The sequence below is a fragment of the Rana temporaria genome, chromosome 1 (assembly GCF_905171775.1).
Source record: "Rana temporaria chromosome 1, aRanTem1.1, whole genome shotgun sequence".
NCBI lineage: Eukaryota > Metazoa > Chordata > Amphibia > Anura > Ranidae > Rana > Rana temporaria.
In genome coordinates, this window is record NC_053489.1 from 293,246,755 (window position 1) to 293,273,298 (window position 26,544).

General features: G+C 42.1%; 1 protein-coding gene across 1 annotated transcript in view; it reads left to right on the forward strand.

Moving 5' to 3' along the window:
• The window catches only part of SLC1A1 (solute carrier family 1 member 1), a 110,129-nt gene that overhangs the window by 53,288 nt on the left and 30,297 nt on the right, over positions 1 to 26,544 (forward strand). Inside the window, exons 3-5 of the mRNA XM_040357381.1 lie at positions 5,530 to 5,670; positions 14,678 to 14,770; positions 16,967 to 17,081. Coding sequence (XP_040213315.1) covers positions 5,530 to 5,670; positions 14,678 to 14,770; positions 16,967 to 17,081 — 349 coding nt within the window. The remainder of the gene's footprint in view (positions 1 to 5,529; positions 5,671 to 14,677; positions 14,771 to 16,966; positions 17,082 to 26,544) is intronic.

Consider the following 26,544-nt stretch of genomic DNA (forward strand, 5'->3'; position numbering starts at 1 on the left):
ATCTCGTCGCTAGTCGGTTTTTCCCGTCGCAAACTTAGGCCTGCTTTTTCATGGCTTATATTTAGAACAGCCATGTTAAAGTATGGCCGTCGTTCCCGCGTCGAATTTCAATTTTTTTTTTTGCGTAAGACGTCCAGGAATACGAAACGACGTAACGCACGTCGCCGTTCAAAAAATACGTCGGGGCGCCGTAATTTCGCGCAAAGCACGTCGGGAAATTTCCTTACGGAGCATGCGCAGAACGTTCGGCGCGGGAAACGCGCCTAATTTAAATGGTACACGCCCCATTTGAATTAGGCGGGCTTGCGCCGGACGGCTTTACGATACACCGCCGTAAGTTTACACGCAAGTGCTTGGTGAATCAGGCACTTGCGCTGAAAATTTGCGGCGGTGTAACGTAAAGGGGATACGTTACGCCGCCACAAAGGTATGTGAATCTGGCCCATTCTACCTATTGTGAGGAGTGTACACACAGCTCTAACTTTTTTAGTAAGAAAAACATTACCTAAATGCATCGTATTCAAAGGGAAAGGCTAAGTGATGATGGTTTTAGATTTTTTTTATTTAAGGTTTTCAGGGGCTTTAAATGGCTGTTGGGTGTTTTTGTTTTTGAGTGTTGTTTTTTCACTTTTGTGTGTGTTACTTTTTATAATTTTTTTAGACAACTAGATGTTAGGATGTACTGTATCAATGAGCTGTATAGTACACAGAACTCATTGATGAAACTATGACTAGGTAAAACGAGGACATGGTGATGATTGACCATGTTGTAATTTTTTCACATTTTACAATTTTTTAATAGGTTTTTGAATTTTTAATTAGTTTAATAGGTGGACTGGTAAATAATAAAAAAAAAAAAAAACATTTGCTGAACCTGTTGGAGCCAGAAGCTTTTGCCTGCTTGACAAAAGTTTCTCATATAGCAACAGGTGGGACATTAGCAGTGTGTATGTCCTTTTTAAAGCATTCTGTCAGCAGCTTTAATAATTCTTGCAGATAGTTTTTGTCTGATTTCGCCTTTTTTTAACAAGGCAAAATTAGAGGGTAATGTTATCGAAATTTTTCTTTGAAATCCATAATTCAGCAAAAACGATTTTAATCCAGATTGATTAAATTTCACGCTCATTCCTACTCATAATAACACTGTAATAGTAGTTGTAAAGTCAGAAGGCTTTTTATCTTAATGCATTGTATGCATTAAGATAAATAGCCTTCTGTGTGTAGCAGCTCCCTTCAGCCTCCCTTACACTTACCTGAGGTCCCTCTCTGTACATGAATGTCTCAGCACCCCGAGATTCTCCATCCTGATTGGCTGAGACACAGCAGCGGGAGCAATGGCTCTCGCTGCTGTCAATCAAAGTCAGCTGGCCAATGAGGGTAGAGAGGGGATGGGGCAAGGTTGGGTCTTCGTGTCTTAATAGACACAAGGAGCTGTGACTCAGCTTGGGTGCCCCCATAGCAAGCTGCTTGCTGTGGGGGCACTAAACAGGAGGGAGTGGCCAGGAGCACAGAAGAGGTAGCACAGAAGAGGAGGATCTGGGCTGTTCTGTGCAAATCCACTGCAACAGAGCAGGTAAGAATAACATGTTTGTTATTTTTAAAGGAAAAAAAAAACAAGAATTTACAATCACTTCAACTAGCACATAAAGCAAATGACAGTGAAATTACATCCAATCAAATGGCTGATGGTGTTTATAAACAATAAATACAATTCTACTGATAAAGAGATTGATAAGGGTCAAATTGAACTTACTAAAAAGTGGGAATATTTCTATTTAACCACTTAAGAACCGAGGCTCTTTCTGAGATTTGTTGTTTACAAGTTAAAAACATATTTTTTTGCTAAAAAATTACTTAGAACCCCCAAGCATTATACATTTTTACACCCTAGTGAATAAAATGGCGGTCATTGCAATACTTTATTACCGTATTTGCGCAGCAGTAAAGTTAGCCCAATTTTTTTTATATTGTGAAAGATAATGTTACGCCAAGTTACGCCAAGTAAATTGATACCCAACAATTTTACGCTTCAAAATTGCGCTTGCTCGTGGAATGGTGACAAACTTTTACCCTTAAAAATCTTGATAGGCGGCATTTAATAACTTCTACAGGTTGCATGTTTTGAGTTACAGAGGAGGTCTATGGCTAGAATTATTGCTCTCGCTCTACCGATCGTGACGATAACTCACATGTCTGCTCACGTATGCGTTTGATTCTGCATGCAAGCTTGGCGGGACGGGGCACATTTTATTTATTTTACCTTTTATTTACATTTTTTACACTGTTCTTTTAAAAAAAAAATGTGTCACTTTTATTCCTATTACAAGGAATTTAAACATTCCTTGTAATAGAAAAGGGCATGAGAGGTCCTCTAAAATATGAGATCTGGGGTCAAAAAGACCTCAGATCTCATATTTACACTAAAATGCAATAAAAAATAAAAAACATTTTGTCATTTGGGAAAAAAAATTGCCCTTTTAGAGCTATGGGCGGAAGTGACGTTTTGACGTTGCTTCCGCCCTGCGATGGTATGGAGACGGGCGGGGGCCATCTTCCCTTCACTGGTCTCCATACCCAGCCACAGGAAGGACCCAAACGCCCCCAACGCTGCCGACGGCTCCGGTAAGTGGCGGAGGGCATGGGAGAGCGGCAGAAGAAGGGTTAGTTTAAGAAAAAGAGTAGATGCAGACTCTTTCGAGGTTATGGTTGTTTAACTGAAACTTTAGACTGAGCTATCTGATAAGGATTGAGTCACTTTTCTGACAAACAATATTCTCTTTTGTGTATCAAAAGAAGACGGAGTCTCATCAAAGAAGCAATGATAGAGCCTAAATCAAGCAAGAAAATATTTACAAAACCACTATACATTCCCTTTAATGAAATTCTCCGTTAATTAGATACCAAGCTAACCTACTAGCAGATCTAATGGTTGGAAAGAAACCATGAAAGCTGGGCATTTTGCTAAATACTATTTAATAACAATGCCAGAAAACAAAAAAACAGTCATTTATATTAGGTTGAAAAAAATGGTCATGTGTGTATTTACCAGTTTTATAAATGCCACGTTGTTGAAGTTTACGGAAGGTATTTGCATTTTAAGTGGACCCTATGGGGGAGATTTACTAAAACTGGTGCATACAGAATCTCGTGCAGCTGTGCACAGTAACCAGCTTCTAGGTTTTATTGTCAAAGCCTAACTGAACAAGCTGAAGATAGAAGCAGATTGGTTACTATGCACAGATGCACCAAATTCTGAGTGCTCCAGTTCTTGTACAACAGTACATCTCCCCCTGTGTGTAGTAGCTAGGGATGGGTCTAAAAAAAACACCCCCAGTTCAGTTTGCACCAGAACACCTCGAACAGGCAGAAAGTTCTAGCGAACATGCAAACCCCATTAAAGTCTATGGGACACGAACATGAAAAATCAAAAGTCCTAATTTTAAAGGCTTATATGCAAGTTATTGCCATAAAAATTGTATGGGGACCCCGGGTACTGCCCTAGAGGACATGTATCAATGCAAAAATAAGTTTTTAAAACAATCGTTTTTTCAGAGCAGTAATTTTAATGATGCTTAAAGTGAAACAATAAAATATTCCTTTAAATATCGTGCCTGGGGGGTCCCCTTAGTCTGCCTGTAAAGTGGCGCATATGTGCGATGTGTAGAACATGCAGCAGCAATAATGACATTTCTAAAGGAAAATTTTTCATTTAAACTTGCTCGCTGCTGTTGTATTATATGTAGTATGATACTATATGATAGATGAAAAATCGATTAAAAAATGGCGTGTCTATACCAGGCCCTTTGGGTCTGATATGGATTTTAAGGGGAACTCCACCCAAAGTCAATACCAGGCCCTTATCCGAGTATGCAGTCTGGCAGGTCAGGATAGGGGGGGACGAGCTCTCCTGAACCATATCAGTCCACATGCCCTCAACATGGGGAAGGTGCTTTGGGGATGTTGATAGGGACAAGGGCCTCTTTCCGACAACCCTGGCAAGTGGTTGTCGGAGGCTGTGGGCTGGAAGTTTATCGGAATCTGGAATCCCCCATTAACAAGGGGGCCCCCAGATCTCGCCCCCCCCCCCCCCCATGTGAATGGGTATCGGGTACATTGTACCCTTACCGATTCACCCAATAAAGTGTCAAAATTTAAAAACCACAAGAGACATTTTTTTGACAATTCCTTTATTAAAAAAGAACATCTTCAATCACGCCGTCCAACGGACCTGTCTTCCTTTACAATGTACCCGATACCCATTCAAATAGGGGGACGGGATCTGGGGGCCCTGTTGTTAAATGGGACTTCCATATTCCGATAAGCCCCCCGCCCGCAGACCCTGACAACCTCTGGCCAGGGTTGTTGGGTAGAGGCCCTTGTCCACATCAGCGCTCGCTCGTCACCTCCATTTTCTGGCCTGTCAGGCTGCATGCTTGGATAAGGGTCTGGTATGGATTTTGGGGTGACCCCACGCCAAAAAAAATTTCTAACTTTGGCACAGCATTTACCTTAAAATCTATGCCAGACCCAAAGGGCCTGGTATCGATTTTGGGGGGATTCCACGCCATTATTTTTCTTAATTCTGTCATAGGGTTCCCCTTAACCACTTAAATACACTGTATTATATACTCTGCACTGCACTATATATTCGCCACTGTATTATATATACTACAATGACTGCACTATATACTCTACAATGTATTATATACTGTATACTATACTGATGACACTATATACTCTGCACTGTATTATATATAATACACTGACTGCACTATATACTCTGAACTGTATTACATATACCATACTGATTGCACTATATACTCCCCACTGTATTATATATACTACACAGACTGCACTATATACGCTAAACTGTATTATATATACTACACAGACTGCACTATATACTCAGCGGTGCATTATATATACTACACGGACTGCACTATATACTCTGAACTGTATTATATGAACTACACGGACTGCACTATATACTCTGCACTGTATTATATATACTACACACACCACTATATACTCTGTACTGTATTATATATACTAGACTGACTGCACTATATACTCTGAACTTACAATAACTACCTGCCTAATCTCTAGTCATTCACTTTATATTGCCTCTGTGTAAGAAGCAGCCTTATATAGTGTGGGGCCCCTGAGCCATGATTGGCCAAAGGCACCCTGCCTCTGGCCAATCGCGGCTCTTACAGCACATTGCGCCATCAATGCATTGTGATCTCGCAGTGCATTATGGGACGCTCTGCGGCAGGGGAACTTGCCCCAAGCTTTCTATATGTTTTTTCTATGAACAAACGAACAAATGAACAGCTGATGTTCTAATCCAACATCAAGCCCATCCATAGAAGTAGCTTTTAGTCGCAAGTTTTTTAATGGTTTTTTTTTTCACAAACAGTCAGCTTTATGCTTTTACTTCTTTATATACAGTATATGTTTATTGTGCAAAGTTAATGCATTTTAGAACATTTTAGAAAAGATGATGATGTATTTCTTCTAAAATTACAGGTATCGGTCTTGGTGTTCTGGTACGGGAATATGGAAATCTTTCAAACTTGGACAAAGTTTATTTTGCTTTTCCCGGAGAGATTCTGATGCGGATGTTAAAACTCATCATTTTACCATTGATAGTATCCAGCATGATCACAGGTATACTTTTTTATTATTTCTGCATACTTAAATAACTAGGTGGAACCTCTTGATATGATTGTGATTATGATTATATGTCCAGGTTAGAGAGCCCTACATTTCAGAAACCAAGGCAAACTTTGAATTTACTGTAATCAGATCAGTTAGGAGGTGGAATCTAAATTCATAGCTATGGGTTATTGAATTTATACATCCTTATGACTCTTTGCCAATGTGTAACCGAATAAGTAAGACTGTATAACCTTTACATGAATTCACCCTTTATGTACAGACGTTTGTAATAGAAGCTTTTTCTTATAAACTTTTATAAAAGGCTCATTATTTATTTAACATATTACTGATTATATAGCAAAGATTACATTTCATCTCAGACGTCTGTGATAGATAACCAACCATTTCAAAATAGGATCCTAGCATACTACAAAATGCTTATTACCACTGGCCTGCTATAGAAGAACCCCCCCTTTCCTCCAAGCAGGCTTTTATTAGGGATGCGCTTAAACGAGCCCTAACCAGTCCTTTCCTAAGGTAAGCTGTGATGGGCTTTTTTTCTGAGGAAGTGGCTGGTTAGAGCTTCATAATGTCACGCTGTTTGTTATGTTACTAATAAATTGCTCATGAATGAGCATATGATGAGCTGTTTTTTTGCCATTTAGGGGCTAGTACACTGGTTATATTAAATGTTCTCTTTCCACACATAAGGAACAGAAGTCTAGGTGAAGCCAAGAGAAGTTTTTTTCCAGACTTAAAGGGGTTGTAAAGGTAAATTTGTTCCCCCTAAATAGCTTCCTTTACCTTAGTGCAGCCCTCCTTCACTTACCTCATCCTTCCATTTTGCTTTAAATGTCCTTATTTCTTCTGAGAAATCCTCACTTCCTGTTCTTCTGTCTGTAACTCCACACAGTAATGCAAGGCTTTCTCCCTGGTGTGGAGGGGGGGCGAGCAGGAGTGTTAGGACGCCCACTAACACACAGCTCCTTTCTCTATCTGCAAAGTAGAGAGTGTCCTGACTTGCCTGCTCGCCCCCTCCCCCTCAAGAGGCTTTCTCCACACCAGGGAGAAAGCCTTGCATTACTGTGTGGAGTTACAGACAGAAGAACAAGTAAGGATTTCTCAGAAGAAATAAGGACATTTAAAAGCAAAATGGAAGGATGAGGTAAGTGAGGAGGACTGAACTAAGGTAAAGGAAGCTATTCAGGGGGAAAAAAAATTACCTTTACAATCCATTAAACGCATCGTACACACGATCGGATTTTCAAATGGGAATTGTGTGATGGCAGGATGTTGTCAGATAATCCAACCATTTGTATGCTCCATCGGACAAATTTGGAATAGCATGCTTTAAAATTTTCCGATAACAAATGTGTGATGTCGAATTATCGTGTGTACACAAGTCTGGCAGAAAAAAATAAAAAATACAAACACGCATGCTCAGAAGCAATACTAACACAACAATAGCAGAAGTTGCCCAAAGGGTGGCGCTAAAGAGCTGAAAAACCATGTAGTTTCGTATTTGTTGTCCAACAATTATTTGCCATTTGCATGCAATACAAGTTCACGGCCAACGCTCTTCAGACAAAATTCCGAGGCTTGGTCCACGGAAAATCCGATCGTGTGTACAATTCTTTATAGAAAAGAATGGGCTGGAACAACATTTACTTTCATCTTTACCTCAACGATAAAGTGCTCAACCCTTCTGCGAAGCTGCTGCACCAACCCCCATTAAGACTGTCCTGTGGGAGCAGGGCATTCTTCCATTAGATACTGCAGTACATGCAACCCTTTTTTTAACTACTTGCCGACCAGCCGCCGCAGTTATACGGCGGCAGGTCGGCTCCCCTGCGCGAGAGCACGTAGCTCTACGTCACCTCGCGAAGCGGCCACTAGGGGCGCACGTGCACCGCCGTCCCTGATCCCGACGCGCGTGCCCAGCGGGTGCGATCACCGCCGGGCACCCCCTCGATCGCTCGTTACAGAGCGAGGACCGGGAGCTGTGTGTGTAAACACACAGCTCTCGGTCCTGTCAGGGAGAGAAATGCTGATCTTCTGTTCATACAATGTATGAACAGCGATCAGTCATTTCCCCTAGTGAGGCCACCCCCCCTACAGTTAGAACACACCCAGGGAACTTAACCCCTTCCCCGCCCCCTAGTGTTAACCCCTTCCCTACCAGTGGCATTTTTATAGTAATCCAATGCATTTTTATAGCACTGATCGCTAATGGTCCCAAAAATGTGTCAAAAGAGTCCGAAGTGTCCGCCATAATGTCGCAGTACCGGAAAAAAAATCGCAGATCGCCGCCATTACTTGTAAAAAAATAATATTAATAAAAATGCCATAAAACTACCCCCTATTTTGTAAACGCTATAACTTTTGCGCAAACCAATCAATAAATGTTTATTGCGATTTTTTTTAACAAAAAATATGTAGAAGAATATGTATCGGCCTAAACTGAGGAAAATTATTATTTTTTTATATATTTTTAGGGGGATATTTATTATAGCAAAAGGTAAAAAATATAATTTTTTTTCAAAATTGTCACTCTATTTTTGTTTATAGCGCAAAAACTAAAAACCGGAGAGGTGATCAAATACCACCAAAAGAAAGCTCTATTTGTGGGGAAAAAAGGACGCCAATTTTGTTTGGTAGCCACGTCGCACGACCGCGCAATTGTCAGTTAAAGCGACGCAGTGCTGAATCGCAAAAAGTGCTCTGGTCTTTGACCAGCAATATGGTCTGGGGGTTAAGTGGTTAAAGATAGATACATACATTCTAAGCTATCCCTACTGTAAGTAGTGTCAGATCTCAGAGAGCTAAAAGGGTGTAGCTTAAAAATTCTACTTTGGCAAGGATGAACAGAGATTGAACCGTTCAGTGTCACCCTTTGAGATTTATATAAAACATTTCTAAACTATTTTTATACTGTGCTATATTTAATTAATTGTAAGCTTTCTCTCTGTGACCTGTCATTAAAATTCACATGAATCAAAATAATGTGCCATTATTATTAAACCACATTGTAATAAACAACCTATTTTTTTGTCATTAATTAAGAAACCTCTTCCTTCTCATGACCTAAAATGTTTTTTAGTCAGACAAACCTTGTCAGGTAGACCTGCTGTGAGACAAGAAGGATAGCAAGATGCAGCCAGAAATTGGAGCCTAAATATACAGTATGTACATACTGGGCCAGATCCACAAAGCAGTTATGCTGGCGTATCTATTGATACGCCGCGTAACTGCTAGGTTGCTCCGGCGTATCTTTGTTTTGTATCCACAAAACAAGATACGCCTGAAGCTGGGCTAGATCCGACTGGCGTACGTCTTAGTAGGCCGTCGGATCTACGGTACATATTTACGCTGGCCGCTAGGTGGCGCTTCCGTTGATTTCCGCGTCGGGTATGCAAATTAGCTAGATACGCGAATCCACAAACGAACGTCCGGCCGGCGCATTTTTTTACGTTGTTTCCGTAAGGCTTTTTCCGGCGTAAAGTTACCCCTGCTATATGAGGCGTAGCCAATGTTAAGTATGGACGTCGTTCCCGCATCGAATTTTGAAAATTTTACGCCGTTTGCGTAAGTCGTTTGCGAATAGGGCTTTGCGTAGAATGACGTTCACGTCTAAAGCATTGGCTTGTTGCGGGTTAATTTGGAGCATGCGCACTGGGATACCCCCACGGACGGCGCATGCGCCGTTCAGAAAAAACTTCATTTACGTTGGGTCAAAACGTATTAACATAAAACACGCCCCCATCTCATCCATTTGAATTGCGCGCCCTTACGCCGACACAGTTACACTACGCCGCCGTAACTTACGGCGCAAATTCTTTCAGGATACGGAAAATATGCTGTAAGTTACGGTGGCGTAGTGTATCTGAGATATGCTACGCCGGACGGAACAATGCGCCGCACTACGTGGATCTGGCCCACTGTATACACTCACTGGCCACTTTATTAGGCACACCTGTTCAAATGCTTGGTAATGGTAACACAAACTGCTAATTTTCCAATCACATGGCAGGACCAGAATGGGCAAAGAAAGGGGATTCAAGTGACTTTGAATGTGGCATGGTTGTTGGTGCCAGATGGTCTTAGTATTTCAAAAACTGCTGATCTACTGGGATTTTCATGCACAACCATCTCCAGGGTTTACAGAGAATGGTCCAAAAAAGAGAAAATATCCAAAGAGCAGCAGTTGATGAAAATGCCTTCTTGATGTCAAAGGTCAGAGGAGAATAGGCATGCTGGTTCAAGATTATAAAAAGGCAACAGTAACTCAAATAACCACTCGTTACAACCAAGGTCTGCAGAATACCATCTCTGAAAGCACAACACATCGAACCTTGAAGCAGGTGGGTTACAGCAGCAGAAGACCACAACGGGTGCCACTCCTGTCAGCTTAGAACAGGAAAGTGAGGCTAGAATTAGCACAGGCTCACCAAAATGGAACGATAGAGGATTGTAAAAAATCTTTGTGGTCTGATATGTCTCGATTTCAGCTGTGAGATTGAGATGGTAGGGTCAGAATTTCGCTTAAACAATATGAAAGCATGGATCTATCCTGCTTTGTATCAACAGTTCAGGCTGGTGTTTTCTTGGCACACTTTGGGCCCCTTAGTACCAATTTAAACACTTAATCGTTTAAACGCCACGGCCCACCTGAGTATTGTTGCTGACCATGTCCATCCCTTTATGACTATAGTGTACCCATCTTCTGATGGCTCCTTCCAGCAGTATAATGCACTATGTCACAAAGCTCAAATCATCTCAGACTGGTTTCTTAAACGTGACAATGAGTTCCCAGTACTCCAATGGCCCCCACAGTCACCATATCTCAATCTAATAGAGCACCTATGGGATGTGGTGGAATGGGCAAAAGGTGGTCCAAACCGGTACTAACAAGGTATACCTAATACAGTGGCCAGTGAGTGTATATGCTACACTCTATAACTAGGAGTACAGGTACAGTTCAGGAATATAACAGGAGTTAGATCATATACAGGAGTTAGATCATATACAGTACATAATGAAGCAACAAACTTGGAAAATGTAGCTCTATGCTTCATTACAAAATAGGTAATAGATTCATAAGTGCTGTTACAGGTTGGCAAAATGCAAGATACATTTTTTGAAAAACAAAAATTAATCATCCTGCACTACATTTTTAAGGTATTAGGCATTATTACCATAATTATTTTGAGGCTTACTATATTATGTACTGTTCTTCACAGCTGTAATCTTAAAGGTCACAAAGCAATTCACCATATCAAGGATGTAAATCCTCAGCTATCTTACAATGGAAAAGTGCACATAAGTTCATCCAATAGTGTATAAACACCTAACCTTGAGAGCTCAATACTCATAACACATATCTTTCTGCATTAGCTTTCTGATAAGATATGCTGATAGACTTTTATATATTATCTCCCTCATGCAACCTGACCTCAATTTAATTGCCCTATAGACATTTATCAAGAACTGTTTTTGTTTACAAACGATGTCACTATGTCATCAACAAGAAAACATAAAGTGTGAGAGAAATTGCTCTTCCAACTTGCTAAACCTAACTAAAATTGTTTCATATATTTTTGTTTGCTCTTTCTGCTGTGTGTTTTCAAATGTTTACTTCCCCCCCCCCCCCTTGCTGTGATCAACTTGTAAACAATGTCATCTTGAAAGGTATAGCCTCAGCCCTTCCAACTTTCCAACCTGTCATCTTGGAAGGTATAGCCTCAGCCCTTCCAACCTGTCATCTTGAAAGGTATAGCCTCAGCCCTTCCAACTTTCCAACCTGTCATCTTGAAAGGTATAGCCTCAGCCCTTCCAACCTGTTATATTGGAAGGTGTAGCCTCAGCCCTTCCAACCTGTCATCTTGGAAGGTATAGCCTCAGCACGTCCAACCTGTCATCTTGGAAGGTATAGCCTCAGCCCTTCCAACCTGTCATCTTGAAAGGTATAGCCTCAGCCCTTCCAACTTTCCAACCTGTCATCTTGAAAGGTATAGCCTCAGCCCTTCCAACCTGTTATATTGGAAGGTATAGCCTCAGCCCTTCCAACCTGTCATCTTGGAAGGTATAGCCTCAGCACGTCCAACCTGTCATCTTGGAAGGTATAGCCTCAGCCCTTCCAACCTGTCATCTTGAAAGGTATAGCCTCAGCCCTTCCAACTTTCCAACCTGTCATCTTGAAAGGTATAGCCTCAGCCCTTCCAACCTGTTATATTGGAAGGTATAGCCTCAGCCCTTCCAACCTGTCATCTTGGAAGGTATAGCCTCAGCACGTCCAACCTGTCATCTTGGAAGGTATAGCCTCAGCCCTTCCAACCTGTCATCTTGAAAGGTATAGCCTCAGCCCTTCCAACTTTCCAACCTGTCATCTTGAAAGGTATAGCCTCAGCCCTTCCAACCTGTTATATTGGAAGGTATAGCCTCAGCCCTTCCAACCTGTCATCTTGGAAGGTATAGCCTCAGCACGTCCAACCTGTCATCTTGGAAGGTATAGCCTCAGCCCTTCTAACCTGTCATCTTGGAAGGTATAGCCTCAGCACTGCCAACCTGTCATCTTGGAAGGTATAGCCTCAGCCCTTCCAACCTGTCATCTTGGAAGGTATAGCCCCAGCACTTCCAATCTGTCATCTTGGAAGGTATAGCCTCAGCCCTTCCAACCTGTCATCCTGAAAGGTATAGCCTCAGCACTTCCAACCTGTCATCTTGGAAGGTATAGCCTCAGCCCTTCCAACCTGTCATCTTGGAAGGTATAGCCTCAGCCCTTCCAACCTGTCATCTTGGAAGGTATAGCCTCAGCCCTTCCAACCGGTCATCTTGGAAGGTAAAGCCTCAGCCCTTCCAACCTGTCATCTTGGAAGGTATAGCCTCAGCCCTTCCAACCTGTCATCTTGGAAGGTATAACCTCAGCACTTCCAACCTGTCATCTTGGAAGGTATAGCCTCAGCCCTTCCAACCTGTCATATTGGAAGGTATAGCCTCAGCCCTTCCAACCTGTCATCTTGGAAGGTATAGCCTCAGCACTGCCAACCTGTCATCTAGGAAGGTATAGCCTCAGCCCTTCCAACCTGTCATCTTGGAAGGTATAGCCTCAGCACTGCCAACCCGTCATCTTTGAAGGTATAGCCTCAGCCATTCCAACCTGTCATCTTGGAAGGTATAGCCCCAGCACTTCCAATCTGTCATCTTGGAAGGTTTAGCCTCAGCCCTTCCAACCTGTCATCTTGGAAGGTATAGCCTCAGCCCTTCCAACCTGTCATCTTGGAAGGTATAGCCTCAGCACTTCCAACCTGTCATCTTGGACAGGGGTGGACTGACAACTCATGGGGCCCCCGGGCAATAGAAGATTATGGGGCCCCTGGGCTTACAGATGGCCACCATGCCAGGAGGCAGTGCAGAGGCAGGGCAGCTAAAATCTCGGAATTTTCATATCAAAAGCATGTCGGTTTCAAACATATCAGGGACAGATGTGAAAAAAACATAGATTTTTTACATACTGTCCCTGGTTTTACTGAGCCTGGCAACTCTGATGGGGCCCCCTAGTGGCATGGGGCCCTCGGGCAGTGCCCGAGTAACTCAATGGTCAGTCCGCCCCTGATCTTGAAAGGTATAGCCTCAGCACTTCCAACCTGTCATCCTGGAAAGTATAGCCTCAGCACTTCCAACCTGTCATCCTGAAAGGTATAGCCTCAGCACTTCCAACCTGTCATCTTGGAAGGTATAGCCTCAGCCCTTCCAACCTTTCATCTTGGAAGGTATAGTGTCAGCACTTCCAACCTGTCATTCTGGAAGGTATAGCCTCAGCACTTCCAACCTGTCATTCTGGAAGGTATAGCTTCAGCACTTCCAACCTGACATCTTGGAAGGTATAGCCTCAGCACTTCCAACCTTCCATTAACCACTCTTCACTGATTTGAGTACCCCTAGAAATGTTCAGCAATGAGCACTTCCAGATTCACATTTTTCAGTGTGACAGTGGCTGACTAAGCTGACACTATTTGCCATCAGTCTGCATTAGCTGTACCTATGACTCCTTGTGGGCAGGTGGGGCAGTAGTTTGATTGTTTGTCACGTCCTCCATGTCTGACCATTAATTCTGTACTGGGTCACATGAGAGGCCTACCCTGTGTGGGTTCTTCTGGGCTACATTAGGCTCTTTGTTACAGGGTCACTTTACACACACACCGAGTACTGTTACTTTGTGCCATCTTCATCAATGCCCTGGGACAAGGCAGAGGCTGCTGTGGGGGATTACTTAACCTTAAGGTGGGCCTCCACTCTTTAGAGATAAACATACACTACACTGCAACTGTTCTCCAGTTAACTCTTGGTTCCCCATGACAATGTACACCTTCTTTGGAGGGAAATACTGAATCAATGTCCACACCCGCCTTTTCAACATCCTCTGCTACTAATCCCCAGCAGTGAATTGGGCCCCACCTTGCACTCAGCACAGAACCCACATGTGCACCTGACCCAACTCCTGAACCCTCCGTACCTCTATACAGGATGGTGAACCTCCATTGTTTAATCTGCTCCCATTGCTATGGGAGACAGTCTGTCGTGGAAGGAGTGCCGACAATGTCCCCCATGCTGCCAGAGGCCGTGCCACCTATAACAGGTACACGCTACCAACAGGCTTCTTTTCAGTCTCCATTAGTCTAAGTAACCACAGGTGTCTTCACATTACTCCATTCCACACTGATGTCTTCATATCCCAATGTGTTAAGACCCACTTTATGAACTATTTGTGTTCCGGTTACTTATGATGTCACAAAGTAAATGGGCATTGATAAGCCGGTCATCTGGTTTTATACATTATGAGGGTCATTGATAAATGTTCTTGTCAATGATATACATTTTAACAAGTGTGTGAAAAATAGAAAACTGAATGAAAGTGATGAAAGTGCCATTAAGGTTTGGTCACAGACTAGTTTCTAAAAACAGTCTTACATCTTAAGGTGTTTAAATTAATTAAATCATCATCTGTTTACATCCACAGGCATTGCCGCTCTGGACTCAAGCGTATCTGGAAAAATCGGTCTTCGAGCTATTGTGTATTACTTTTGCACCACAGTCATAGCAGTTGTTTTAGGTAATCATGTTTAATAGTTACATATGTAGTCTTTCCTGCAACTTCATCGTAAAAGATAACATTTAATTTCTCTTATTTGCTTGATTTTGGTCTGTTAAATATACCATTGAGAGCTTTATATTATATCTGTTTCACGAGTGCAAAAAAATGCTTTTTAACCAGCCAGAAAGTCTTCAAAGTCTTACACCTTTTCCCTGACACATACAACAACCCACACTCCATTCCATTAATTGGGAAGCCTGTCGCCACCTTGTCAAGCTATTGACAGGCTTTCCCACTGATGTCAATTGATTTGGGCCACACATGTGCCAGGAACGAGAAGATTTTATAGACTTGCTCTGCAGCAACAGACTGAACCTGGGATAGCTGGTCTAATAAGTCAGATGATGTATACGGAAAATTGATTTTTGGTCACTGGCATCTGAAAAGTCTTAGGGGCCAGGTTTGTTCTTGGAAATTATGTGTTGAGTCATTTGCAAAACAAATAGATTCTAAAGGTATATGTTTGGTATACACTGTTATAGGATAATGTTATAGGAGTGGCCCTAGAGGGGATAGAAAAGGCCTTTCTTTATTTCCACGTGACTGCGCCTCTATGCAAAAAGTCAGGTCAATAAAGACATGGTGTGGCAACTCTAATGTGGAAAAAAACAAGTCTGCATGGATTCCTAACCTCAACACTTTTGAACCCCTTTGGAATTAATTGTAACTCAGAATACAAGACACATTTTCTCGTTCAAAATCAGTGCCTGACCTCAGAACTTTTTTGGCTGAATAGGTACAAATAATTTTCTGCAGATACTAGACATGTGCACAGAATTTTTTTTCGTTTTTTTTTTGTTCTGTTTCCTATCGTAACGCCCGTTTTCCTGTTCGTTCCCGTTCGTTTTTCGTATGACGCGATTTTTTCGTATTCCGATCGTTTCGTATTTTGGTTACCGTTTTATTTTCGTACATGCGGGATGGTTCGTTATTCTGTTTAATTCATGTTCGTTACTTGTTAGACAATAATTTTTGTGAATTTTCATCATTTTGTACTTTCGTAAATATATCGCGGGATTCGTGGCACTTTCAACACGCGGCTCATCCATATTAACTATTGTTAAGCCCCATACACTTGGTCAGACTTTTTTTAACAACAAACATAAAAACGATCGTTTTACCGAACGTTCGTTTGTTTTTAAACTCCATCAGAAAACCATTTTTGGGTTCCAGGTTCAAAAGTCTGGCCAACTGATCTCTCCCTTCAGACGAAAATCCACAGAAAAGTTTATTTGGCTTTACTGGCTTTACTCAACACAAAAGAGAAGCTGCTTCACTAACTAACAACACTCACTGTCCATTCAAAACAACGAAAATTACATCTTATAACAAAAGATTTGCATTCTGTATTTTGAAACCAAATTACGAACAGAAAGAAGGAATTCAGAATACAGAATACAAATCTTTTGTTATAAGATGTCATATGAACATACAAACAGAAAAAGGAATCAAACAAAATACAGAATGAAAATCTTTTGTTAGATGTCATATGAACATACGACTGAAAATCAAAATACGAACAGAACAAGGATTCAAACAAAATACAGAATGCAAGTCTTTTGTTATAGATGTCATATTCGTTCTTTTGCCGTTTTCGTTTTGTCGTATTTTCGTCGGATCGTTCGTTCGTATTTGCGGTTGTTCGTTATGCGACTCATTCGTTATCCCGTCGTTTTCGTATTTTGGTGCTTACATTTTTTCGTATGTACACATTATTCTGCGGGTACGAAAATGAACATTTTCGTACAAAAATAACATTCGTACGAACGGGAATGCACATATCTAGCAGATACACTCTTGTGGAAAATCTTTCCAAAAGAGTGTAGACTGTTATAACTGAAAGGGGGTATGAACTCCATATTAAGAGCTCATGGTTTTGAAATCGGATGATGTCCAATAATCTTGTATATAGGTGTTTTGGTATACACAGATCTTTGGCCATATATTTATATTGATTTGACTAGTATGTGTCTATAGTCTATATTCAAGAGAATACATTTTTTCATCTACATGGAAGCAATATAGAAAACAAAAAGACAACAGTATTAACAATGTGACAGATTGCGGTTATGAATATACTTTTTCCATTTAATGCACTAGAAGATTATTTTTATTTTATACTTACTCCTTAAAATCAACATGTATATTATACAGGAATTGTACTGGTGGTGAGCATCAAGCCAGGGGTGTCTCAAAATGCGGATGATATTGACAGAACAGGAAGTACTCCAGAAGTAACTACAGTTGATGCCCTACTTGATCTGATTAAGTGAGTTAAAAATCTGTATTGTGTGCTCAGCGATGCTATTTATTTTTAAGTTTTTTATTTCATCTTGATTATCTTTGTTCTAAGTTTGGGTATAAGGGAATAGTAATGTGTTGTATTAGTATGTTTATTTCAGCACATGCAAAGTGAAAAGAAAATTTTTCTGGGGAAAACAGAAATTATTTTTAACCTCTTGACCACTGGGCACTTAAACCCCCTTCCTAACCAGATGAATTTTCAGCTTTCGGTGCTCTCACATTTTGAATGACAAATTACTCAGTCATGCAACACTGTACCTAAATGAAATGTTCGTCCTTTTTTTCTCACAAATAGAGCTTTCTTTTGGTGGTATTTGATCACCTCTGGGTTTTTTATTTTTTGTGCTATAAATGAAAAAAGACTGAAAATTTTGTAAAAAAAAAATGAATTTTTCTTCATTTCTATTATAAAATTTTGCAAATAAGTAATTTTTCTTCATAAATTTTGGCAAAAATGTATACTGCTACATATCTTTGGTAAAAAATAACCCAAATTAGTGGATATTATTTAGTCTGGGTGAAAGTTATAGGATCTACAAGCTATGGTGCCAATCACTGAAAATTGATATGAGTATGGGGATACCACATGTGTGAGACTTTTACACAGCATTGCCACATACAGAGGCCCAACATTGAAGTAGCAACTTCAGGCGTTCTAGGAGCATAAATTACACATCTCTCAACCACCTATTACACTTTTGAAGGCCCTGGAGCACCAGGACAATGGAAACCCCCACAAAGTGACCCCATTTTGGAAAGCAAACACCCCAACGTATAATCTATGAGGCATAATGAGTATTTTTAAATTTCCAAAATATTTTTTATTATATTTCCAAAAGAAAACAAGAAGAAAATAGTAGCAATACAATTTCTTATTCATACAATAATATCACCAGTATGCCTGGGTAGGCATCAAATTGCCAATATACTGAACAATGAAGACAAAGGACCTGCCCAAATGGGCAGTGGTCAACTGCTTGAACAAGTAGCTACCAATCCCTGTTTACCCCATCGGGATCATACTGTAAACAAGGGATTATGATTCTAAGTAGTGTAATATGGAACCAAATTTAACATAAAGAGGTAGCAAAGTGAGGGAGGAAAGGGGGAGGTGAGAGTGAGATGGAAGTTATTTTTATGTTTGGTCACTTCTAAGAGCTTAATGGTATCGGTAGAATATTTAGTAATTATCATGATTCTTCAGAAAATTTGAGGCCCTAGGGTGGGTGATGCATTCATTTTCAGTTTTTAATGAATTTAGTTATGGAACCTTTTTTGTGTGCTAACATTAGCTCATAGTGAGCTTGAGTATTGAGTCTCTGAATAACATCAGATAGATTAGGTGATAGGGTAGATTTCCATAATTTCGTTATGGTAAGTCTCGCTGCTGTGAGGAAGTTGGCAACTATAGTTCTAAACTGAGGGGGATAGACATCTAGTTTTAGACCTAGTAAGGCCAATTCAGGTGTGCATAATGAGTATTTTTAACAGTTTTCCAGAAGTTTTGTGAAAATGTGGAAAAAAAATGAAAACGCATTTTTTTTTTACACAAAGTTGTCCATTTATAAGATATTTCCAACACATAGCATGTACATAGCCAAAATGACACCCCAAAATATATTCTGCTATTCCTCCTGAGTATGACGATACCACATGTGTGAGACTTTTACACAGCCTGGCCACATAGAGGCCCAACATCCAAGAAGAACCATTTTCCTTACAATCGATCACATTTTTGAAGGCCTTTCATATTTCTAGCACCCTAAAATACATTCTGCTGAGTAAAGGGTAAACAAAATATTACCTGTGGTTTTAGTAGTGCAGTTGTCCACAGGAGGAGAGCCCTGATCCAGGCAGCAAGCAGGGACGTGGTCAGCGTCGGTGAATGGAATTGTCCAGGCAGCAGGCAGAAATATTGTCCATAGTCAGTACAGGCAGGGATACTGTCCAGGGTCAGTGCAAGTAGAGACATTGCCAGCAGTGCCAAAATATTGGTCCTGGTAGTAAGCAGGAACATGGTCCAAGTAGCAGGCCAGGAAAGAATGGGGACAGGGGTAGAGGCTTCTCCCACCCAAATCTCTTTGAAGCCTCTGGGCAACCAGACCCTAATCCAGGAATGAGAAAACTAAAAAATTATTTTTTTCATGCAAAAAAACAATTCTGGAGCCCCTCACATATGTGAGACCCATGTGTTCCCACTAGCATAGCAGGGTAAAAGATCAATCCAAGAGGCAGGCAAAAAACGTGGTCAAACAGTCCAGGGTCAGTTCCAGAGCAGGCAGAGGTAGGTACAGTTTAGCGTTAGGCAGAAGCGTAGTCATATAACAGGCCAGGGTCAGTTCCAGAGCAGGCAGAGGTAGGTACAGTTTAGCGTTAGGCAGAAGCATAGGTGTATAACAGGCCAGGGTCAGTTCCGGAGCAGGCAGCGGAATATACAGTGGCATTAGAGGTGTGGCAATAAATAACAATTACATTTACCATACTTTCCTAATAATGTAGAAAAGTATGGTAACGGCAGAAACATTGACTCAAACAAAGGCCTGGTTGGGAAGGACAATCAGGGCAATAATATGTGGTGTCTTTGTAGATTTACGGTAAATTACATAAGTGTTGTAAATGGCCAAACTGAAAAGATATATGGAGACCTTTTTATACCAATAGCGGATTTTTCTTGTGGGAAGGTAGGGTTCAAGCATCTGATCATTGAAATCGACTCCCCCCATGAACAAATTATAGTCTTGAACACATGCCGGTTTTTGGCTAGGGCCGTTTCTTCTGGGGATTTCCACGTAAGTGTCATTATGTATCGTTGAGAGCATGTGGACATTTAGTTTGTCCCTCCACCTGATAAAATGAGAGTAGAAAGGGGTGTTGGCGCTGCCCTACCTATAAACTGTACCAAGCTATAGTTGTGAACAGTGACCCTAAGGGGTACTAAGTAACGTATAGTGATCAAATAATCAGTACAATAAAGTGGAAACAACCTGTGTTTCAACTAAATAATAAAAAGTGTGGTAACAGTATCTAAATACTAGTATACATAAATGAACCAAACACATAAAGGTGTAATATAAGGTTGGTAGACTAAGCTGTACTGTCACTAGCAGGCTGTGAAGTGGCCTGTGGAGACTCCACTGTGTTAATTTAATAAATACATGTAACAAAATGGGTATAAAAGTTGTGATGCTCATAAACAAAATATATATATAGTGTTGCAAAAATAGTCCAACAATATGTATGCAGTAAAAAAACTTCTTTCAGAGAAAATGTCTATAAATAAATGCAAAATTATTAGAAAAAGCCCATCCAAGGGGTGGTGAGGTCCGTGCTGGCAAAGGTGCACCTATAAAGGTGAGTGCTCTGGTATGCAGTAGTGAAAATTCCACGCAGTGGTCGCGGTGCTCCCCCTCCTGGGTCCCCACTCACCAGAGGCACTAACCCCTGCAGGGGTAAAGTGCAAGTAGTCAGCCTCCGACGGCTCTGGGATCTCCCGCGGCTCCTCAGCTGCGCTTGGGACCTCCTTTGCTTTGTTATGGTGGTTATCCGAATCCAAAGATAGAGGTTGTTTAAAGATCCACAGTCCTCCGGAAAAACAAACACACTAACATAGCGTGGTATGTTGGAACAAGTGCTTGGTTTATTGGCACTGACAATATCGTGCACGGTAAATGAAGGGTAAATCAAAAAAATATAATAAATTGGGAAGGAACATAAAAACAAAATAGAGCGGGGGTAATGCTCTATACAAAAGATAAAAGTTTAAAAACAAGCAATGCAAGTGGAGCGGCTAACAGCCTGTTAGCATAGCTCCGTCGCTGCACTAGGTAAACCAGGAAGTGTCGGCGATAGCCTGGGACCGGCGTGCGTTCCACTGACAACCAAGCTGGAAACCGGAAGTGCGTGCGTGTGTGCGTGTATCCGCACACACGCACGTGTATCCGCACACACGCTATCCCTCCACCTGATAGCCAATACTTCTTCATTCCGCAAAGACGCCGTCTCCCCTTTTCGCAGTCTTTCAGTACCGAGCCTTTGCGGGAAACCCTTCCTATTGGGTCGCACTGTACCACATGCTTAAGTGCCCATCCGGTGAAGGTTGCGGAAGAGGGGCAAGCTTGTATAGAAATTATCCACATAAAGGTGGTAACCCTTTCCAAGGAGTGGATATACAAGCTCCCAAACAATCTTTCCGCTGGCTCCGATGTATTCTGGACATTCAGGGGGATGCAGTTGGGTGTCCTTCCCTTCGTACACCCAGAAGGCGTAGACGTACCCCGTGACCCGGTCACATAGCTCGTAGATCTTAACCCCATATCGGGCCCTTTTGTTTGGAATATACTGCTTGATGCCAAGCCTGCCTGTGAAGTGGACCAATGACTCATCCACGGAAATATTTTGGTCGGGGACAAATAACTGGGGGAATTTTTCGAGAAAAAATTTAGAAGTGGCCGAATTTTAAATAATTTGTCATGTGATGGGTCATTTCGGGGAGGGCACTGGGTGTTGTAATTATAATGGAGGAAACGCATTATCATGAGGTATCTGGATCTTGGCATAGTGGATGAAAAGATTGGCATGTGGTGGATGGGGTTTTTGAACCAATATGCGTATAAGTAATTTTTTTTTGTGAGCCCCATGTTGAACGTTAGGCCTAAAAATAATTAAAATTCCTCCACTGTCAATGCTCTCCATTCATAGGGACGGGCGTAACTTGAATCAGGGTTGTCTGTTTTGAATTGCTGTGCATAGAGGTTGCACTGGGCCATGATGGAGGATAATAGGTCTTGGGTAAAAACTAAATAAAAAAAATCAATAGGGGCAAAGTTCTCTGTGTTCAGCTGAACACCTGGCTGGGCGGTGAAAGGAGGGATGCTCCTGAATTGGGGGGAAGCCACATAGGGTTTTCAAGGGCATAGGGAAGGCTGGCATGGGTCCTAACCCTTTGGGGCTGAGATGACACCCTGCTAGTTCTTTGCCTTTGCTGCAGTGGTACTTAATTCCTTCTTTCTTCTTTCTGTTCTGGACCCGGCCAGCACGGACACTTCCGTGAGCGCGCCCCAGGGGCGTGAGCATGAGGACGTCCCAGGGATGTCCTTCCAGAACAACTCGACCGCGCTGTAGCAGTATTTTTGCTATAGCGTGGTCGGCAAGAGGTTAAAGTGTATATAAAGCCAAGACTTGTTTTTATAGTGTTTTTTTATAGAGTGGGAAATGGTTTAAATTCCTGCCATTTGTTACTATCTGTGTCTTATTAAGGGATTTCTCTTTACCTGCTGTCCTGTAGACACGACAGCATACAGGACATCAATGTTAATTTTTCCCAGAAAAAGTGACTCCATTGAAAGATTTTCTCACTATTGTTGTTCTGGTGACAATTCAAAAATTGGGCTTTTCTCTTATTTTCAATCCCAGGGGTCACCAAGACAAAAAGGGAGAGTAAATCTCCCCATTGGGAAAACATACAATAGTAAAAACCCAACAGTGAAATGTTAGCCTTAAGGCCCATACACATGATCGTATAATCCAATGGGAATTGTGTGATGACAGGCTGTTGTCAGATAATCCGACCATTTGTATGCTCCATCGGACAATTGTTGTCGGATTTTCCGCCAACAAATGTGGGATAGCATGCTTTAAAATTGTCCTCCAACAAACGTGTGATGTCGAATTATTCGATCGTGTGTACACAAGTCCTTCGGACAAAACTCAGAAGTACAAACACGCATGCTCAGAAGCAATGCTCACCATAACACAACATTAGCAGAAGTTGCCCAAAGGGTGGTGCTAAAGAGCTGAAAAACCACACATGTTGGCTGACAATTTCTTTGCCGTTTGTATGCAATACAAGTTCATGGCCAACGCCCTTCGGAAAAAAGCCCTACGATTTGTCCACAGAAAGTCCGATCATGTGTACGGGGCTTTAGATACACTTTTATCCATCATCACTTTTATCCTTTTCTTTTTTTTTTTTTTAACAGAAAGGTATTTTATTAACAAAACAGCATTACAAGATATGCAGTAGTCGACAATCAGGCGTACATAGAAACAGTATCGGACAGCAATAAGCATTCCCAGTGTTTGTTGAAAAAATAAAAATAAACAAAGTACAAGTTCACAGCTCTTTCGCCCTGATATACCTCAACCGATAACTTCCCGGTGCAGTCCCAACTAAAGCCCATCCTCGAGTACAATAGGGTAAACAACCGTCACCCCCGTGCTAAATCCTCATGTATATAAAGCCCTGTACACAGATCAGTCCATCCGATGAAGCTGACTGATGGTCTGATGTGCCTACACACCATAGGTTAAATAACCGATCGGGTCAGAACGCGGTGAAGTAAAACACAACGACGTGCTGAAAAAAACGAAGTTCAATGCTTCCAAGCATGCGTCGACTTGATTCTGAGCATGCACAGGTTTTTAACCGATGCTTTTGCATACTAACCGTCGGTTTTGAACTATCGGTTAGGCATCCATCGGTTCAATTTTAAAGCAAGTTCTACATTTTTGACTGAAGGATAACTGACCGATGGGGCCCACACATGGTCGGTTTGGTCCAATGAAAACGTCCTTCAGTCCGTTTTCATCGGTTTTGACCGACCGTGTGTACGCGGCCTAAGAAGTCATGCCTTAAAACTAACACCCCAGTTGGCGGAATCAGGCGGCGCCCACGGCAGAGAGGGAAGGGGGCAACAGACCCCCAGGCCGGGCGGGGGGAATCCATCTTAGTCCCCCAGACCCCCAGCCGTGCGCACCCATCCAAGCCGACCAGACCTTGTCGTATTTAGCAGGGCATCGCCTACTCTCATACGTGAGTTTATAAAGGGGTAAAGCCGAGTCCACCGCCTTCCTCCAGGAACTAAGGGTGGGGGGTCCTACCGACTTTCACCATAGCAATATATCCCTCCTAGCATAAAACAGCAAGAATGTAATACATAGCTTAGTATATCTGTCTCCCTCCACCTCACCCAGGTGACTCAGGAGGAGTACCATGGGGTCCAGCAGTACCCTGGTCCCTCCTATGTCACTAAGCCTCCCTGCTACCCCCTCCCAATATGGCCTGAGCTTCGGGCAATCCCAAACCATGTGCCAGAACGTCCCCTCCTTGATCCCACATCTGGGACATTTCGGATCCAGATGTGGGTATATGCTGGCCATTCTGTGAGGGGTGAAGTATGCCCTATGTAGGAATTTGAGCTGGAGGAATCTGTCCTTGGCTGCTATCATGGACGGGATGTAGGTGGAGATGCATTCCTCCCGTTCCTCCTCCCCCAAAGTCGGGATGTCCACCTTCCATTTATCCATTACCCGGGTAAGTTTAACAGCGTGGCCAACCGTCAAATACAGGTACAGAGTGGAAAGAGCTTCCCCATCGCACTCGATGTCAGCAGTCGCTCGATTGAGTCAGGTTCCAGAGTCAGTGGGGTAGATTCAGAGAGAAGATACAACGGCGTATCTCCTGAGACGCCGTCGTATCTTTGAGTCCGGCCGGTCGTATCTATGCGCCTGATTCATAGAATCAGATACGCCTAGATTTGACTAAGATCCGACCAACGTAAGTCTCTTACGCCGTCAGATCTTAACTGCATATTTACGCTGGCCTCTAGGGGCGTGTACGCTGATTTACGCCTAGAATACGTAAATCAGCTAGATACACGAATTCACGAATGTACACCCGGCCGACGCAGTACATTTACAACGTTTATGTTAGGCTTTTCCCGGCGTATAGTTACCCCTGCTATATGAGGCGTATCCTATGTTAAGTATGGCCGTCGTTCCCACGAATTTGAAAAAGTTACGTAGTTTGCGTAAGTCGTCTGTGAATGGGTCTGGACTTCATTTACGTTCACGTCGAAAGCATGACGATTTGCCGATGTCATTTGGAGCATGCGCACTGGGATTCAGTCGCGGCCGACGCAATTCGTTCGGCGTGGGGACGCGCATCATTTAAATGATACACGCCCCCTACCCGCCGAATTTGAATTCCGCCGGGCGATTTATGCTACGCCGCCACAACTTTACAGGCAAGTGCTTTGTGAATAAAGCACTTGCCTGAAAAACTTGCGGCGGCGTAACGTAAATAAGATACGTTACGCCAGCAGAAAGATCCGCGGATCTTTCTGAATCTGGCCCAGTGTGTCTGGGAATTGGGCCCTCATCACATGCCTCAGCTGGTAATATTTAAACTCGAATTGGGGAGGAAAAACTGTCGTCTCAATTCACGGAAGGGCTTGATACTTTTATCCTTTTTAGCATGTTTAGAATTTCTGAAAGTGAGGAACAGTCCACTCAGAATTGGTATTTAGATTTTCGGTAGATGTTGGTGAATTCAGTTTAGCTTTTTACCTTACAAGAACTGTGTTGTTAAGATATGTGTGGGCTCATTCACACCAGCCTTGTTGGTTTGGCCCAGTGCAGTTTCAATGCATAGACAGGGCAGTTTGCCTTATCACTTCAGTTCACACCAATGTGTTGAGTTAGTGTATAAATAAAAAATAGAATAGGACATGTTGCATTTTCACAATGCATCACAATGATATGCCACGCAGAGGATTATACAAAGTTTAAAGTTAAATAAAGAAAAAAGAAAAAAAGAAAAACAAGCACTGTGATTTATTTAACAATGCGTTGCAAAACATGTGCATAACACTTACCTTAACCCTCTGGTGTGACTGAGCCCTGTATTGGGTGGGTGGTGTTTGTGAAAATCAAGTGGGGTTTTAGATCTTCAGGATCTTAAAAAACTGATGTATTTTTGGTAGCCTGACCCCTTAAAAATTATCCCCATTTTGAACCAGCGTTGCAGGAAGATCGGTTAGGGTTTCTTAGCAATACGATCATGTTATGCTTGGATTTCACTATTGTGAGCTGTAAGGAACAAACCTACTTTGTACAGTCTTTGTCTATGTACTCTTTCACTGAAGAAAGCTATTTATCTTTTGATTTGGAATAACATGTACGCTTCCTTCCTGTCATCTACTCTGCTTTGCGGAGAACTAAAACAATATTCCAGTTACTAATCATGGTACAATTGCTTCATATCAGGTACCAGCCCTGTTTACTGTTGCTCAACTGCAACAATTACAGTAAATGGATACATGTGAGTTATATTGATCCCTTGAGCAAAAATTATGTTTTGCTTGTTTTTTTTGTACGTAATTGGGTATTCTTTGCAAAGTAAAGTTCAAACACATTCACTAAGCTCTGGGGAAAATTCTCTTAGTAAGCCACAGACAATGCAGCTTTGCCTGAACATCACTGCCCCAAGACCAGGGCTTCTGATAAGGCAGTACAGCCAGCCCTTCTGTACCGGGCCCAAGACCCATCAGTTCAAAAGTTGACCCCAAGCATCTGCCAAGCAGGAGGGCTGGCAGTACTGCCTGATGAATCCTGTGGACCCCCCAGCAGTGTTGCCAGCTTTCTCCCAC